The following is a 14,499-nucleotide window of genomic DNA, read 5'->3' as shown; positions in this document are numbered from 1 at the left end:
TCTGGGGGTCCCATGACAAGATCCTACAGACCCAAAGGCTGAGCTGCAGAGTCCGGCTGACTGTGTGGTTCCCAGCTACTGTCCAAGCCAAGGGCATCTTAGGGACTCCTTTGGCCCAGAGCTGACACTTCTGTCCAGCACTTGGGTTTCCTGGAGGATCTGATCAGGGGTGTCTCATTCAGGGAAGGAAGTCCCTCTCTGGCCTCCTGGATACTGAATGGCCTCCTGTTCAGGCCTCCCTGGGTTGGGGGACTGACTGGAGGGAACCTGCCATCCCCCAAGGGGAGAAATCCTGGAGCTTGGAAGGGACTTGAAAGATGGTGTAATATTGTAGAAAGAGGCTAGACATGAAGTAAAACATTACTACCTTGGACAGGTCAGCACCCATATTCTTAGCTGTAAAATGGAAGGTATTATCCCTATCTCATAGGGTTGAGGGAACATTAAATGAGCTACTGAAAGAATATAAAGTGTTTCAGCACAGTGCATGGCATCCAGTCAGTATTGAAATGTTGGCAGTGACTTCTCCAGGTCCTGTCTCTGTAGCGCAGGTGAAGACTCAAGGGCACAGGTCTGGAAAATGAAGGGGAACTGTAGAGGGGCGGTGCTGGCCGTCATCATTGTTCCAGAGCCTCACTGGGGCTGAACGAGAAGCCTGCATCCCTTGAAGCCCCCTGCTCCTTATCACCCTCACAGCAACAAGGGTGTCACCGTTTTCTGGATTCCTGTCCCCTTTCTTCTGGGTGCACCCTGATAACAGCCCATTCACACGTCCTCTTGCTCAATCTGTGGGAGACCTGGGGACCAGCAGGCCCGCCTGCTGCCAGCGGGAAGTTCTGGGGCTGGAAGACTGGGTGGAGCCTGGGGCTTCTCAGGATTCCTGGGGCCACTGTGGGGAGCCCCTGGACTTCTTGGCTGTCTCCAGGTCTCTAAGCCAAAGCAACATCATCCTGTGTGAATGGCCAGGATGGGGCAGGTGAGCTGCAGAGGATACAGGCAGGTAGGAGTGGAGAGGGCCTGTTTTTGGCAGTGAAACTCCCAGAGCCTTGGAGAGACCAAAAGGTAAATGTCTGGGGGCAGTTTTCAGAGTCTGACTTTTAAGTTCAGGCCCAACCAGTGTGAAAGTGGCAGCCACGCCCTCCTTTCTGTTCCTCAAATGCACAAAGTAACTCAGACAGTAAAGAATCTGCCTGCAATTCAGGAGACCCAGGCTTGATCCCTGGGTTGGGAAGATCCCCCTGGAGAAGGGAATGGCAACCCACTCCAGTATTCTTGCCTGGAGAATTCCATGGACAGAGGAGCCTGGCAGGCTACAGTCCATGGGGTTGCAAAGTCAGAAACAACTGAGCGACTAACACTTTCACTTTCACTAACTCCTGCCTCAGGGCCTTGGCATTAGCTGGTTCCTCTGCTTGAGGCTCTCTTCACTCATGGTTGGCTGCTTTCTTTCATTTAGGTTTCGTCTCAGATGTCCTCTCTTCAAAGATGCCACTTGCGAGCACTCTAATATGTTGCCCTCCTCCAACTCCCACACTTTTTCTGTCTGTTAACCCCGTTTTATTGCCCTTAGAGTCCTTATCACTCTGTCAAACGATCTCATTTATATATCTCATTTCTTGTTTAGTGTCTGTCTCCTTTATGAAAGTAGGATTTTATTTCGTTCACCTATCTATCCCCAGGGCTTAGAACAGAAGCACATAGTAGGTACTCAGTAAACGTTTGTTGAGTGCTGGAAAGATGTTGCGTCTAAGAGAGGCAATCCTGATGGTGAGGGAAGTTTTGGAATATTGTCATCTTGACCTTGTTAAAGCAGAAAGGAGCGTGATCGAGGTGGACCAGGATTCAGACTAAAATGCACCCATTAGGGTGAATGGTTAAGCGTCCTTGCAGCCACTGAGAGGTGGCCTAACTGTGCAGCCAGGTCACAAGAGCCAAAAGACTTCACAGCAGTTGTCTGTATCCTGGACGAAGAATTGGCGTCTAAAGTCTGAGACAAGGTCCTGGGGTGTTCCACTGGGGAGAAGCACAGTGACGAGGGTTCAGCAGGCAGTTTACCCATAGACAACAGGACCCCAGCTCCTCAGGTGAGATTCAGGGGCAAAATGTTAGGTGGCAACAACTGGACAGAAAACACAGCCTTAACCAAGATTACTAGGGAGATGCCAAAAACCAGAATCCAGGCAGAAACCAAGTCATGAGAACCAGAGTGGGAGCTGGGCTGAGCCTGAGGTCAAGTGGGAATTGGGCTAGCTGGGGAATTAGCCAGTGAAAGAGGCAGGACCAGAGAGGCTCTTTGGTTGGGAAACATGTCTGTGGCCCTTTGCTGTCGGGGCAGGGGTAGAGCTGCATTTGCCTACCAAAGACAGTGCTCAGTGGCTGTCTGTCTCCCCTCCTTGGGCTTCCAACGAGAGCTGCCTTCAGCAGCACCCCTAAGCCAAAAGTTATTTTAGCCATTGGACGAGGAGCTGTCATATCCACAGGACCAGACATACAAGAAATACCTATAGGACTTCTGCTGGAGAGTGACCCATTGGCTCAAAAAGCAATAAACTGCCCTGCCTGGGGCATGGGCCTCTCCAACCTTGGCTCCCCATGAGGGCTGCTCAGCTGTCAGTAGGCCAGACTCCTAGTTTCCCTAATGCTCAAGCCACAGGCTCATTCCTGCCTCCCTACTTCTGCCCACTCCCCTCTTTTTTACCAATCCAAACATTACACTTTCTTCAACAACCAAAATAAGTTCAGTGAATTTTTCTGGTGACCCCTTGGTGATGTTGAATACATAATGCTCTCAATTTCCATAGCACAGTCTTACACTTGGTAATTCTTCAGACTAATTTTTGTTCCCAATAGTTTCAGCGTGTACCTTGTTCTCCCAACTAGATCAGAGGGTCCTTGAATGTAGAGGATGGATCCCCCTGCTATATTTCTTCCAGAGCACCCAGCAAAGAGCTGGGGGCATCATAGATCGATGTTAACTTGACCCCTGCCCTCTTCAAGAAAAGGCAGGGGGGAAAATATTTTTGGTACCTGGGGCTGCTCAGTGAAAAATGGGGAACAGGAGCTAAGGGCATGGGAAAGAACTGGGCCTGTTGGGTAACCTACACTTTGTATTTTTAAATTTTGGAAATAAAAGGAGAGCAGCCTAGTCTCGACATCCAGGGAACCTAGGAAGTAATGATGAGTCAATGTCCTTTTAGAACTTCTGTATCCCTCCCCCTGAATTGGCTCTCAAGAACCACAGACCTGGCCTGTATTCCACCCCTCTGGGTGCTTCTGTCCACTGATGGCACCATAGGAGAGAATGAATTAGTCCTGAAGAAGTGACTGAAAGAATAAGCATTTCAGGTGGCATAGAAGACTGACAGAAAGGGTGCCTATCTAGTAGGGTGAGCTGCCTCTTCTGCTCATCACAGTCAGAAATGTCTTCCTGGAAGAAAGCAAGACATAAAGGCATGTGATAATCTATACAAATTTTATTTTAATATCAATTTGTATGGAAACAAGCAGGTGTCAGTGTTACACAGGCACGGAAAAAAGGGAACGAAAAAAACCCTCCAGTGATAATTGCTCTTGTATTTATACCATTTGGTTTCAACAGGGACAGGAAGTTTTACTGTTAGCTTCCTGTGGGAACTCCAGTTTCTGCACCTTTCCCTGCTGCCTCTCAGCATCACGATAGAGCAGGGATTTCTGAGCCTTCAATCGGCAAGCCAGGCACATGAAAATTGACTCCACATTCTGGCTCTCTTTGGGGTCCTTGGCCGACGTCTCAAATAAGAGCATGTTGTGGGCATCAGCAAATTTCAGGGCCAAGTTGGAGGGCACCTGGATCTGTTCCCTCAAGTCACACTTGTTGCCCACAAGCACTTTCGGGACTAGTGGGGGCACAGCATGCCCATTGCATTCTTGGATCCACATTTTGAGGTTGGTGAAGGATGCCATCTTCGTGACGTCGTAGACAAAGACCACAGCATGCACGTTGCGGTAGTAGTGCTCCACCATGCTCTTGCGGAAGCGCTCCTGGCCTGCCGTGTCCCACACTTGGACCTGGGGGACACAGAAGACCGATACTGGGAGTCAGAAACGGGAACACGAAATGAGATAGGTGAGAACATGGTTCTGTGGCATTAGAGAAATGAGGTGACAAGCCCTGACACAGGAAGTGGTTCTGTGACAAATTGGCAGAATGGTCTTTTTCAAAGTAGAGAAAGAAGTTTCTTCCAGCGCTTATTAAGTCTTTCTTAAGATTTTGAGTTGAAAATCTTTTTAGTTGAAAACCTGGAGTGTAAATTGGTCAACTTTCCTGGAGGGCAATTTGGCAATATTATCAAAAGCTTAAAAATGTACAAAACTTTTAGAGCCTAGAATCCCATCCAGAAATAGCAGATAATGTAAATAAGTAGTTGAGATATAATATACAGCATGATGCCCGTGGTTACCACTGCTGTGTGATACATATGAAAGTTGTTAAGAGAATAAACCTGAAGATTCTCATCACAAGGAAAAACTGTCTATTTTCTTGCTTTTTCTTTTTATTGTATTTGTATGAGATGATGGTGTTCACTAAAGTTACTGCGGTAATCATTTCACAACATATGTAACTAAAACTATTATGCTGTATACCTTAACCTTATTCAGTGATGTACATCAATTACATCTCAATAAAACTAGAGGGGGAAGCAAAAAGAGAGAGAAATGTGGTCAAAATTCTGTTCAAAGATCTTAATTAATTTTTAAAAAAACAGGAAACAACCTAAATGTTCACTAGGAGATAAACAGCTAAAATTCATGTGTGTGTCTATACAGGTGGGCTCTTCACCAGCTGAGCCACAAGGGAAACCCATCTACACAATGGGCTATTATGCAGCCATTAAAATACTCTTTTCAAAGAAAAAATCGTGTGTGGGAATTCCCTGGCAGTCCAGTGGTTAGGACTGTGCACTTTCACTGCCAAGGCCCCAGGTTTGATTCCCAGTCAGGGAACTAAGATCCCACAAGCTGCACATCATGGCCCCCCCCAAAAAATAAATGGTGTAAAAATGCTCGCAAAATACAAGCTTAAAAAGGAAGATACAAAATATTTTGTACACTATGGTCCCAATATTTAAAAAAAAATTAAACATAGACATATGCATAGGAAAGCTCAGAAGTCTACAAAACTAGAATATTAATGGATATTTATGAACAGTGGGATTTTAGGTGATATTTATTTCCTTTTTTGTATTTTCCAAATTTTTTACTGTAAGCATACATCACTTTGGGGTTTTAAATTTTTTTGTATGACTTTTTAAAGAAAATAAAGTCAGTGTTAAAATCTCACTTTGTGGCTCAATTTATTTTAAATTCACTTCTTTCTTATGTAAAAGGTAAATTAGCTCATTGGAATTTTCTTCTGCATCTTAGCTTTTGGGATAAAGGCCAATTAGCAATATATGTAAGGATACAGTTCCCAGGGGATGCTCCAGAGTCTACACACATTCAGCCCAATTTAGTTTCCTTTATATATCCAAAGTCTTGGACAAGGGAAATCATGCTGAGAACAATTGTCCCAAGGCCTTGTACAATTCAAAGTTATGAAAGAGAATGTGATTATAGTCACTAATTGACTACTAAGGTTCTTAAAATGAAGTATAGCCTTTATTTGGAATTAGCAGTCAGTAAGTATAATCTAGTAAATATAATTAAATCTTTTTGCTGGGTAAATATCTTACAGGGCACTAGAGTCATCATTCTGAGCACCAGTGATCATCGTCCAGGCTTTCCTTCATCTCCTTTATGGAGATGGGTGCCATGTTCCTTTGACACGATCTTCAAGTCATTGCCTTCTTCTCTTTAGATTTCCATGTATTTTGGTCAGATTCTCCTCTCCTCACTTCTGGACTAGAGCAAAGGCTTTTGGATTCTAGATGCCTTCACCCCAGTGGCTCTGGCATACTGCTTTCAAATCAGCCTTCCTAAATCCATGCTTGTATCGGCATGTCATCCTCCTCTTCAGCTAATTCCAACAGCCCTCTACTGCATATGGCATCAAAATAGAAACGTTTCTGTCTGCCATAATTTGACCCCACCCAACCTAATTTCCAGTTACTCAGCTACACCTGGTTCATTCTGTCCTCTGTACCTTTGGTCCTACTAGTCCACCTTCCCCTATATAAGTGGTTACCCCCAAATTGCTCTATCCAAATCCCACCCATTCTTCCAGGCTCAGCTCATATTCCACCTTTTTCCTAAAATCTTCTCCAATATTTCAGTTCTCTTTCCTTAGGAATGTTTATTGTACTTTGAGTCTCTATCACAACATTTAGAATACATTTATTTGTTCTCTGGGCTTCCCAAGTGGCTCAGTGATAAAGAATCCACCTCAGTGGTAAAGAATGCAGGAGATTTGGTTGGGTTCAGTCCCTGGGTCGGGAAGATCCCCTGGAGAAGGAAATGGCAACCCATTCCAATATTCTTGCCTGGAGGATTCCATGGACAGAGGAGCCTGGCAGGGTGCAATCTATGGAGTCAAAAAGAGTCCGACATGATTGAAGTGACTAGCACACACGCATACTTGTTTTATAGTCGTTTCATCAGTGTTCTTGGCTTCCCTCCAGATAGACTGTAAGCAGTCTTTTTCTGCATCAGGTCTCTCATCATCATGCTTGTCATTAATATTGTCGTCTTGATCAAAAAGCAGTATTGGCCCGAGTCACCAAAACTACAATCCATCTGACATCCTAGGTATCTGCCAAGGATTTCAGAGACAACATTCGACTTTGGTTACCCAGAAAAATATAAGTCCTCAAAGGCTGATTTGCTTCGGCAAGCAGAGACAGAAGGGATTCTCGTTTTTCTACCTTTCTGGTACTCTGAGCAAGAAGAAAGAGGACAGCAGGCCGGGAGAGGAGTGGAGGTCAGTGGAAAGAAGGCAAGTATCGCCAGAGAATATCCTTACCACTTGGCTCCTGGTTTCCCCACCCCTACCCTCCGGTAGTCATAACTCTTGCCTCTGAATAAGGCTGAATCCCTACCAGCCTTCAGGCGTGTGGCAGATGCTTTAACACCATGAGCTCAGGACTCTAAAAATACCTGCCACTAGCAGGAACACGGGTGGGAGTGTGTGAGGTGTTTGGGGCTGAGTAGGTTGGCTGGCTTTTCTAAGGTAGGGTTTCAGAATGATGCACGCCACCCAAGCCTGTGGAGACTTGAACCTTTGATTTTGGGGGTTTGGAATTTCAACCCCTCTCTGTGGTGAGAGGGGAGCCAGAAAGCAGACTGCTCACAGTAGAAAATCACAAGAACCGGTGCTATGGCTTCAAGAGCCATCACAAAGAGAGAGCGCGACAGTCAGGCTCTCTGGAACGGGAATGACCTCGTTTTGTTTCGGGGTTTGGTGTCCCAGTCCTTCTTGGCACCCTCATAAACCCCTGGCCTCTGTTGGGCAGTGGAAGCAGCTCCTCCCCTTTTGGCAGCTGGCATTCCCTCACCCAGTCCCCCTCTTCTCCCGTGGGCACAGCATCCACACGGTGGCCAGCGCTGGCGCCTGCCCCTAAGCCACACACATGTCCCCAGGACCCTTTTTTTCTCTCCAAGGATCAGTGGGGTTTAGTGGAGTCAAACCAACACGGGTGCAAATCCCAGCCCAATCACGTCCTACTAGTCAGGTGTCCTCAGGCAAGTTACTTTATCTTCAGCGTCCTCCTCTGGAGACTAAGGATAAACATAGCAATCCTGTAGGGATGCTGTGAGGATTAGCATCCTCATAAGTACAGGACACAGTGCCCAATACAGTCCCCCTTCATCCCTGGCCTGAAACCGCCACCATCAAGTCTGGCCAGACAGCTCATTGAGCGGGCACCCTTGGAAATGCAGCAGTGGATATGGAACTGGGAGACACGGGTTCCAGCCCCTCCTTTCACTAACTGAGTCAATGATTAGGCAAAGGAAATAACACGTAAGAAAGATTTTTTGCACAATACAAAGTGTTCTGCAAATACTAGTAGTTGCCATTGTCTCAGGGTGCCCAGAAGCCCTGTCCTAGTAGCATTGCTCCTTTAATCCATCGGTTCTCATCTTGGAAAGCAAGATGAGACAGACAGCTTGGCTTCTTCTTCTTTTTTTTTTTTAGCTTGGCTTCTTGATGATGAGCTAGAGCCAAGGCAAAGGCAACCAGTGGGGAGGGGGAAGAGCGAGGAAGGCCAGCAACATGCCCTGGTTGCTGGGGTCGGGCCCAAAGTGACAGGGACACTGGAGGAGCATTGAGGGCCACAGGGGAGCTGCCAAAGATACCTCTAGCCTTGTAAACCATTTTCCTGGGGCTACGGCTGCCTGAGCAAGTCCCTCACCCCCTGAACGTGCGCCTAGGTGACTCAGGTATTTCTTTTCCCTAGAGAAGATATCTGGTATCTTTCTACACATGAGGTATGAGGTATGAATATCCTTCTGTTGGAGGCTGGTGGGGTATGGTAGAAATGGAGAAAGGGAGAAAGTATATCTGTAATCTTTGGAGGATGTCCGAGGGGGTCACAGAGAAAGTTTAAGACAAGTCTTTCTTCAGCGAGCTGGACCATCCCATCTGCATCTAAGATACAACCAGCTTCACATGCCAGGCTGACACAGAGAATGGCAAAGGACGACGGAGAGACAAAGAGAAACTCACAAGCAGCAAGAGAAGCAGCAATGGAAATACAGAAACAACCAAACTGATGGCTAATTAACCATTAAGCTAACTGGCAGAAGATGGAAGCTCAGAAGCCCTAAGGAAAACATGATGTCATTCTGACTGCAGGCAGCTTCTGAGGGAACACTTAGTTCAGCCTCCATCCACTCGGTAATGTAACACACACAAGGGTGCTTTTCCAAGTGAGTGCGGAGGAAGAGAAATCCACAGTCTTGAGCGGCACCTGCCCCCAGTCACGGCTGACCGCAGGATGCCTGGTCCAGAGGCTAGGGCAGAGGGTGTGCCTGGCATGTAGGAGGAACCCAACTGGACAGGAGAAGATGCTTCCATGAAAATCTACAAAGAGGGACTCAAAAATTAGATTGAGCCTCCCTTCTACTACCTCCCTATCCCCAAACACCCAGTCCTGTTTGGCATCTTCCAATGCTTTTAGACTGAGACAGGTGCAATATGATTCAGCTAAACCTGTAAGATGACAGACACTTAATGTTCATTCAAGGAAGTTCCACCCTTCCGTTGGGGGTTGGGGGAGGCCTCCATCCTTCCTAGGCTGATGTCAAGAAGGCCTGTCAGTTTTCCCCCATGATGTCTCACCGAATCCCTGTCCCAGGTAACTTTGTGGGTTGGATGGACCACGGGGCTGGCCCAGTGTGGGGATTTACGGATTCTTCTAAGCCAGGCAGCGCAGTGTGTGGAAAGAGCACCAAGGGAATTAGGAGGCCTGAGTTGTAGGCCGGGCCCTGGATTATCTTGGGCAAGTCACTTTCCCTCTCTCAGCCTGAGTTTCCTCTCCGTAAAACAAGGAAGTTGGATTAGACATGCTCTAAGGTCTCTTCCATCTCTGAACATTCTCTGATTCTTACACTCAAGGTAAGACAGTCAATGGGCAGAAAGGAAAACCTAGGTACTCAGCACAATGTCTGCAGTGCAGCTGAAGGGGGGCATTCTTGAAGGCTCATGGGTCTAGGGGCTGAAACCCTGGGCCCCCGGGATCCCATAAGGCTGGCTGCCTGGCACGCCACCTCCCCCTGTGCAAAATCCCTCCCAGCCAGATATTGCCCGACTGGAGGAGAGAGCAGTGACAAAACACATGGGCTCTGAATTGAAGTTGAATGCTGGCCTTATCACAGGGAAGGCAGGACAGTGAGATGGCGCAGTGTTGGGGCTCCAGGGTCAAAGACTGAAGCTCAGATCCATGTGCCTTGGGGCAAGTTATTTCATCTCTCTAACTTTGGTCTCCTTATCTATAAAACAGGAACAGTAATAATGTCCTAATTTCACAGGGCTGCTGAGAAGATCAAACAAGATAGTGCATGGAAAGTGCCTAGCCTGGGCTCTTTGTTTCTTCAATAAATAGAAGTTGCTGTGGTTGTTATTATGATTATTGCTGACTCGCTGCAGGCTTTTCTTGATGTTCTTGTGAATCAGGAAATACTGGATTATAAATGTCGTGAGGGGGTGGCAGACATATAGATTGCTGACACCAAATGGGGCTTCAAGGCCCTACAGATGGCACTGGCATTTTGTTTGCTGTTGTAGTTTGTTTGTTTGTTTTTTGGCCATGCCTTATGCCATGCAGGATCTTAGTTCCCCCACCAGGGACTGAACCTGAGCCCCCTGCATTGTGAGTGCAGAGTCTTAACCACTGGACCACCAGAGAAGTCCCAGCACTGCCATTTTAGAGCCTGACAGCCTTCTCCTGCTGAACCTGTGGTCTAGGGCTGCCTCAGTTTGGGGACTTTTCTCTCTCTCCCAAAAAGAGAAGCTTTTGACAGTCACCTCCTAGCATGGGTTTGGTACCCGTTGCTTGAGACACTTCAGGCCAGCCAGAGTATGGGGCAAAACTGTCTCCCCTGGAGTGCCTGTGCTAGCTGCCATGCTCTGCCATCTCCCTAAAGACACTCCAGGCTCACCTGCCAGCTTGGGCCCTGGGCTTGCAGCAGCCTTGCTGGAGGCAGAGTCCCCATCCCGCTGCTCCCACACCCTACCCTGAGCCCCTTCAGAATCTGTACTCAGAGGGCTCGCCCATGAGCAGTGTCACAAGGTTTCATCCTCTTGAAAATATCATCTTCCCAAAAAAGCCTGTATTAAGCACTTATCTGCACGTGGTGCTGTGCTGGGCTCCATCTCTTGTGAGTCACACTGTCACAGCCTCTGCCCTCTGGGAAAAGGTCCGGAACCTTTGGTGGACACCGGAAAATCCAGCTTGACTAAGTACTGGATGTTAGAAGGGAAGGAATCTTTGCAAAATTTCCCCCAAGGCCATTGGGCAGTGACCCTCTTCCACTTGTTTTCACCTTCCACTTTCTGGCTTCCTCCTCCCCTCGCCCCCTCTTCTCCTTTCCTAGACTCCCAAACATTTCCTTTTTCTTTCATCTAAATGTCAAGTGGACTTCTTTCCCCCTCTCTTAAATGTAAACAACCCTTTGGCTCAATGTTACATGATGTTAAACAAGAGATAGCATTAAATACAAAAGGTTTTGAGGGTTTAAGAACACATCCATAAGTATATTTCTATTTTGGGTTTTAAAAGGCATGTTTTAGAAATTCCAGAGTCTTACAACCTTACACTAAAGAAATCCTAGCCAAACAGACATTGACATAAGAGCCCTAGGAAAGGATGGAGACGGATACCTACTTTGACTTTTAAAAGGAAATGTAGCAATTCCCCGCCTCCCCCCAACCTCCACCCCGCCGCCTGGCAAAATGAGAGGGGCAAAAAAGATTACTATTTCAAAACAGTTCCCTAGCTTCCTGATCCCGGGATCAGTTGTTCTCAAGAGCACTCCCTTATCAGTACTGAGCGGCCCATCTTCCTGACATCAAGTGCCTTGGACCAGTCTCTGAAGCCATTTTAATAACGAAGGAGTCAGGAATCTTATACAGTTTAGAGCATTTCATCACCCTCCCTAGTTACTCAGCCCTTCTCTCTACATCACTCAGAAGAGAGGTCCTGTGGTCATTTGGGCTGTTTGCCCAATGGAAAGGGAGGGTTAACTTCACCTGTCAGTGTCTGACCACAGGCTTGAGAAAAGGCCAGTTGTGGCTCTAGAGGAGTTCGTCTTTAGTGCCCAGTGCCTTTTGAGGCGCCTTTTCTGCCCGTAACCCTGCCAGCTCTGCTTCCCTGACACATGAAGCTGCCCTTGCCAAGTCCTCCCTCCCTCCATCTTCTGCACATTGAAATGTTCCTGTCCTCTTGAGTTTCTACCTTTTCTGATCTGAAAGTGAGCACAAATGGTCAGACAAGAATATCTGTACTTGTTGAAAAACTAATGAGAGAGGGGCACCGAGACACTTTCCTTAGCCCTCAAATAAGTTTCTCTGCATCTTTACAAAGGCCCACTGAAGACAATACCAACAGGATGAGTAACAGGCATTAGGTACCCCAGACAAATAAAGAAGCTTTCATTTGAGGGGTGCTCTTCCAAAAGAACTAGTCTTATCTGTTATGAAGTGCTGGCAGGTAACCCTGTGTCGATTTCTTTAAAAGGGCTCATGGCTTTGTGCCAGAACCACTGCACACCACTCCTATTCCAAACCAGCCCTAATCTCAACTATAAATTTTCATTTAAAATACAGCACTTTTCATTCTCTATGGATTTCCGTCCCGCTGCCTGCCCACTGGCAAGGCCTGAGGGCTTAACCAAAGCAGGTTTGTGCAATCTATTGGCACTCAGGAGGTAGAACAGCCCTCAAGATACGTGAAGTGCTTTGGGATCCATTCCACAGACCAGGACGGAGATCCCTCATACCTCCCTTTGCCCACAGGTGCCGCTGCTCCCGGCTCAGGGTCGAGGATGGGTTTGAACCGGCTTTTCCTGGCAGGAGCTGTCAGGCAAGGGCAAAGGGCATGAATGCAACCACTCCCTCCAGCCCTCAAAAAAAAAAAAAAAGGAGGGGGGTGAGGTGTGAACTGGGCCACTGAGAGAGGCGAAAGGGGATGAGGACTTGCGGAGGGTCTTAGGCTCAGCAAGCGGCGACACAGGCACACGCTGGACATTTGCAACCACGAAAGCGATACCTCAGGCAAGACCCCCTCCCAGAACCCTCCCTTTCTGGACCTGACCGTATGAATCACCTTGATCTTCTCGCCCTCGATTTCCACCGTCTTCTCCCTGAAGTCAACGCCGATGGTGGCTTCAGTCTTGTCCGGGAAGGTACCCCCGCAGAAGCGGAAGGTCAGGCAGGTCTTGCCCACGTTGGAGTCCCCGATCACGATGATTTTGAAGATGCGAATCTGCACGTACTGGTCCAGCGACGAGTCCAGCTCCAGGGAGGCCAGGCCAGCGGCCGAGGCGGGCTGCAGGTTCCCGTGGCCCAGTATGGGCTGCGCCATCTCCCCCGGACCAGACCGGGGCCCCAACCCCCCTCGAGGGCTCCACACAAAGAAAACGGCCACGTTAGTGCGCTCGAGGAGAGCGAGCTTTGTGCGTGTGTATGTGTGTGCGTACGTGTCTGTGAGTGTGTACCCGCGCGTGTGTGCGTGCGCCGGCAACGTGTGTGCGCGCGCGCGCGCGTGAAGGGGGTGCCTTTCACCCCAGCCCCCCTCCTCCAGCGCACCCTCCTAGCAGCTCAGAGACAGCGACACAAAAGCCAAGGAGGGGAGGAGAGACGGAGGAGAGCGGGCAAGCCTCCTTGCGCCTGTGCCCTCAGGCTTGCGATCCTGCGGCCCTCCCCGGGCCGCCTCTGCCGCCACCGTGCCTTTGCATAAGCCCGCCCATGCCGGGACCCCAGGGACACACCGGAGGGAAGAAGCCTAAGGAGCAGAGGGTGGGTGGGGAGATCCGCACACACCAGGTCGGGATGGTCTTCCTTTCTCCTTGCCCCCATTTCTTTGATAGCTTTCGGGCTCCCCACTCCCACTTTCTCAGAGCGCTCGGGGTCAGCGGGCTGGGAGCACAGCTGGGGAGGACAAAGAGAGCTGCACCCTCGGGCGTCCCTAGAGCACTCTGGCCCCGGAGCGACACTGCTCGGCGGGGCTGGGATGTGTGGCGGAGCCACCTCTTTCACCTCTCGGGGGCGAGCGGCTGCCCCGCCTGCGTGGCCCGTCCCGATCCTTAAGATCAAGGGACGCTCTGTCTTATTGAGAAAGCAGGTGCGCCCGCGCGCCCCAGGGAGCCGGGGAGGGCGCTGCCAAGACACGCCATGGGTTGTGGGGGCCCGCGCAGCCGAGAGGAGGAAGGCAAGGGCACGGGGGTGCGTGTGTGGGGCGAGTTACTGTTTCTGCCACAGACTTGCCAGATGTAGGGGGGCGCGTGCCAGGCGCCAACCTCCCCTCATCACACCACGAGCACCCATCCTCCGAAAGTTCAGGAGAGTGGCTCCCATTGGCTGCTGCAGTCGGTTGTGTTTGGCTGGCCAATGGGGAAGGCCCGCCGCGGCAGGGGGCGGGTGTGTGGGGTAAGACAAGGGGGAAGCTAGTGCTGGCAGCTTCAGCGAAAGAGGACTTTGTTTCCGGGGCTAACCATGACAGGTCCAGGTGGAGGGATCCTGGGACAGGGCGTAAACCTCCCGATGCCTTGCACTCCTGGGCTCTCCATACAATCACAAATCCTTGCAGAATGATGGAGTTTCAAAATGAAGTAGAAAGCCCTAGGAGCGTTCACCCCTCTGCAACTGAATGTAGAACAGAGTGGTTGGGTCTAATTTGCCAGAAGCCTAGATTATGCTTGGAAGATGATAAATGAACAGAACTTTCTTACGGTATTAGGGGGTAGCTTCTCAAGGCTTAATAAGCATCACACATCTCGGTCAAGACCAATTCCCTCTGCCAAAAGTGATTTGCAGGTTCAGAATTTGTTTGAAATAAACTCTACTGAGGTACAACTTACACACAA

At 49.0% G+C, this 14,499-nt stretch overlaps 1 protein-coding gene across 2 annotated transcripts; it reads right to left on the bottom strand.

The window, feature by feature from the left end:
- Window positions 1–3,458: 3,458 nt before the first annotated feature.
- On the bottom strand, window positions 3,459–13,296 carry RAB33A (RAB33A, member RAS oncogene family). 2 transcript variants are annotated; one of them, XM_088833640.1, is made up of 2 exons: window positions 12,729–13,296; window positions 3,459–4,047 (listed from the first exon to the last, which is right to left on the bottom strand). In XM_088833640.1, the coding sequence occupies exons 1-2, from the start codon at window positions 12,996–12,998 to the stop codon at window positions 3,592–3,594; spliced, it is 726 nt and encodes a 241-aa protein (XP_088689766.1). In that variant the 5' UTR covers window positions 12,999–13,296; the 3' UTR covers window positions 3,459–3,591. The 2 variants fall into 2 exon arrangements, with proteins under 2 accessions (XP_088689766.1, XP_055249216.1); XM_055393241.2 differs by having other exon boundaries at window positions 12,741–13,290.
- Window positions 13,297–14,499: the final 1,203 nt, after the last annotated feature.

Source organism: Moschus berezovskii, chromosome X (assembly GCF_049115385.1).
Source record: "Moschus berezovskii isolate FMDL1 chromosome X, NW_MosBer_1.0, whole genome shotgun sequence".
Taxonomy (NCBI): Eukaryota; Metazoa; Chordata; class Mammalia; order Artiodactyla; family Moschidae; genus Moschus; species Moschus berezovskii.
This window is presented reverse-complemented; position numbering and strand designations above follow the sequence as displayed.

Bases quoted from the DNA above. Each gene is read 5' to 3' on its own strand.
- RAB33A (XM_088833640.1), bottom strand. From the start codon at position 12,998: ATGGCGCAGCCCATACTGGGCCACGGGAACCTGCAGCCCGCCTCGGCC. The intron at 4,048-12,728 runs GTCAGGTCCAGA...TGTGTCCCCCAG, and splicing joins AGATCAAGGTGATTCATACG to GTCCAAGTGTGGGACACGGC.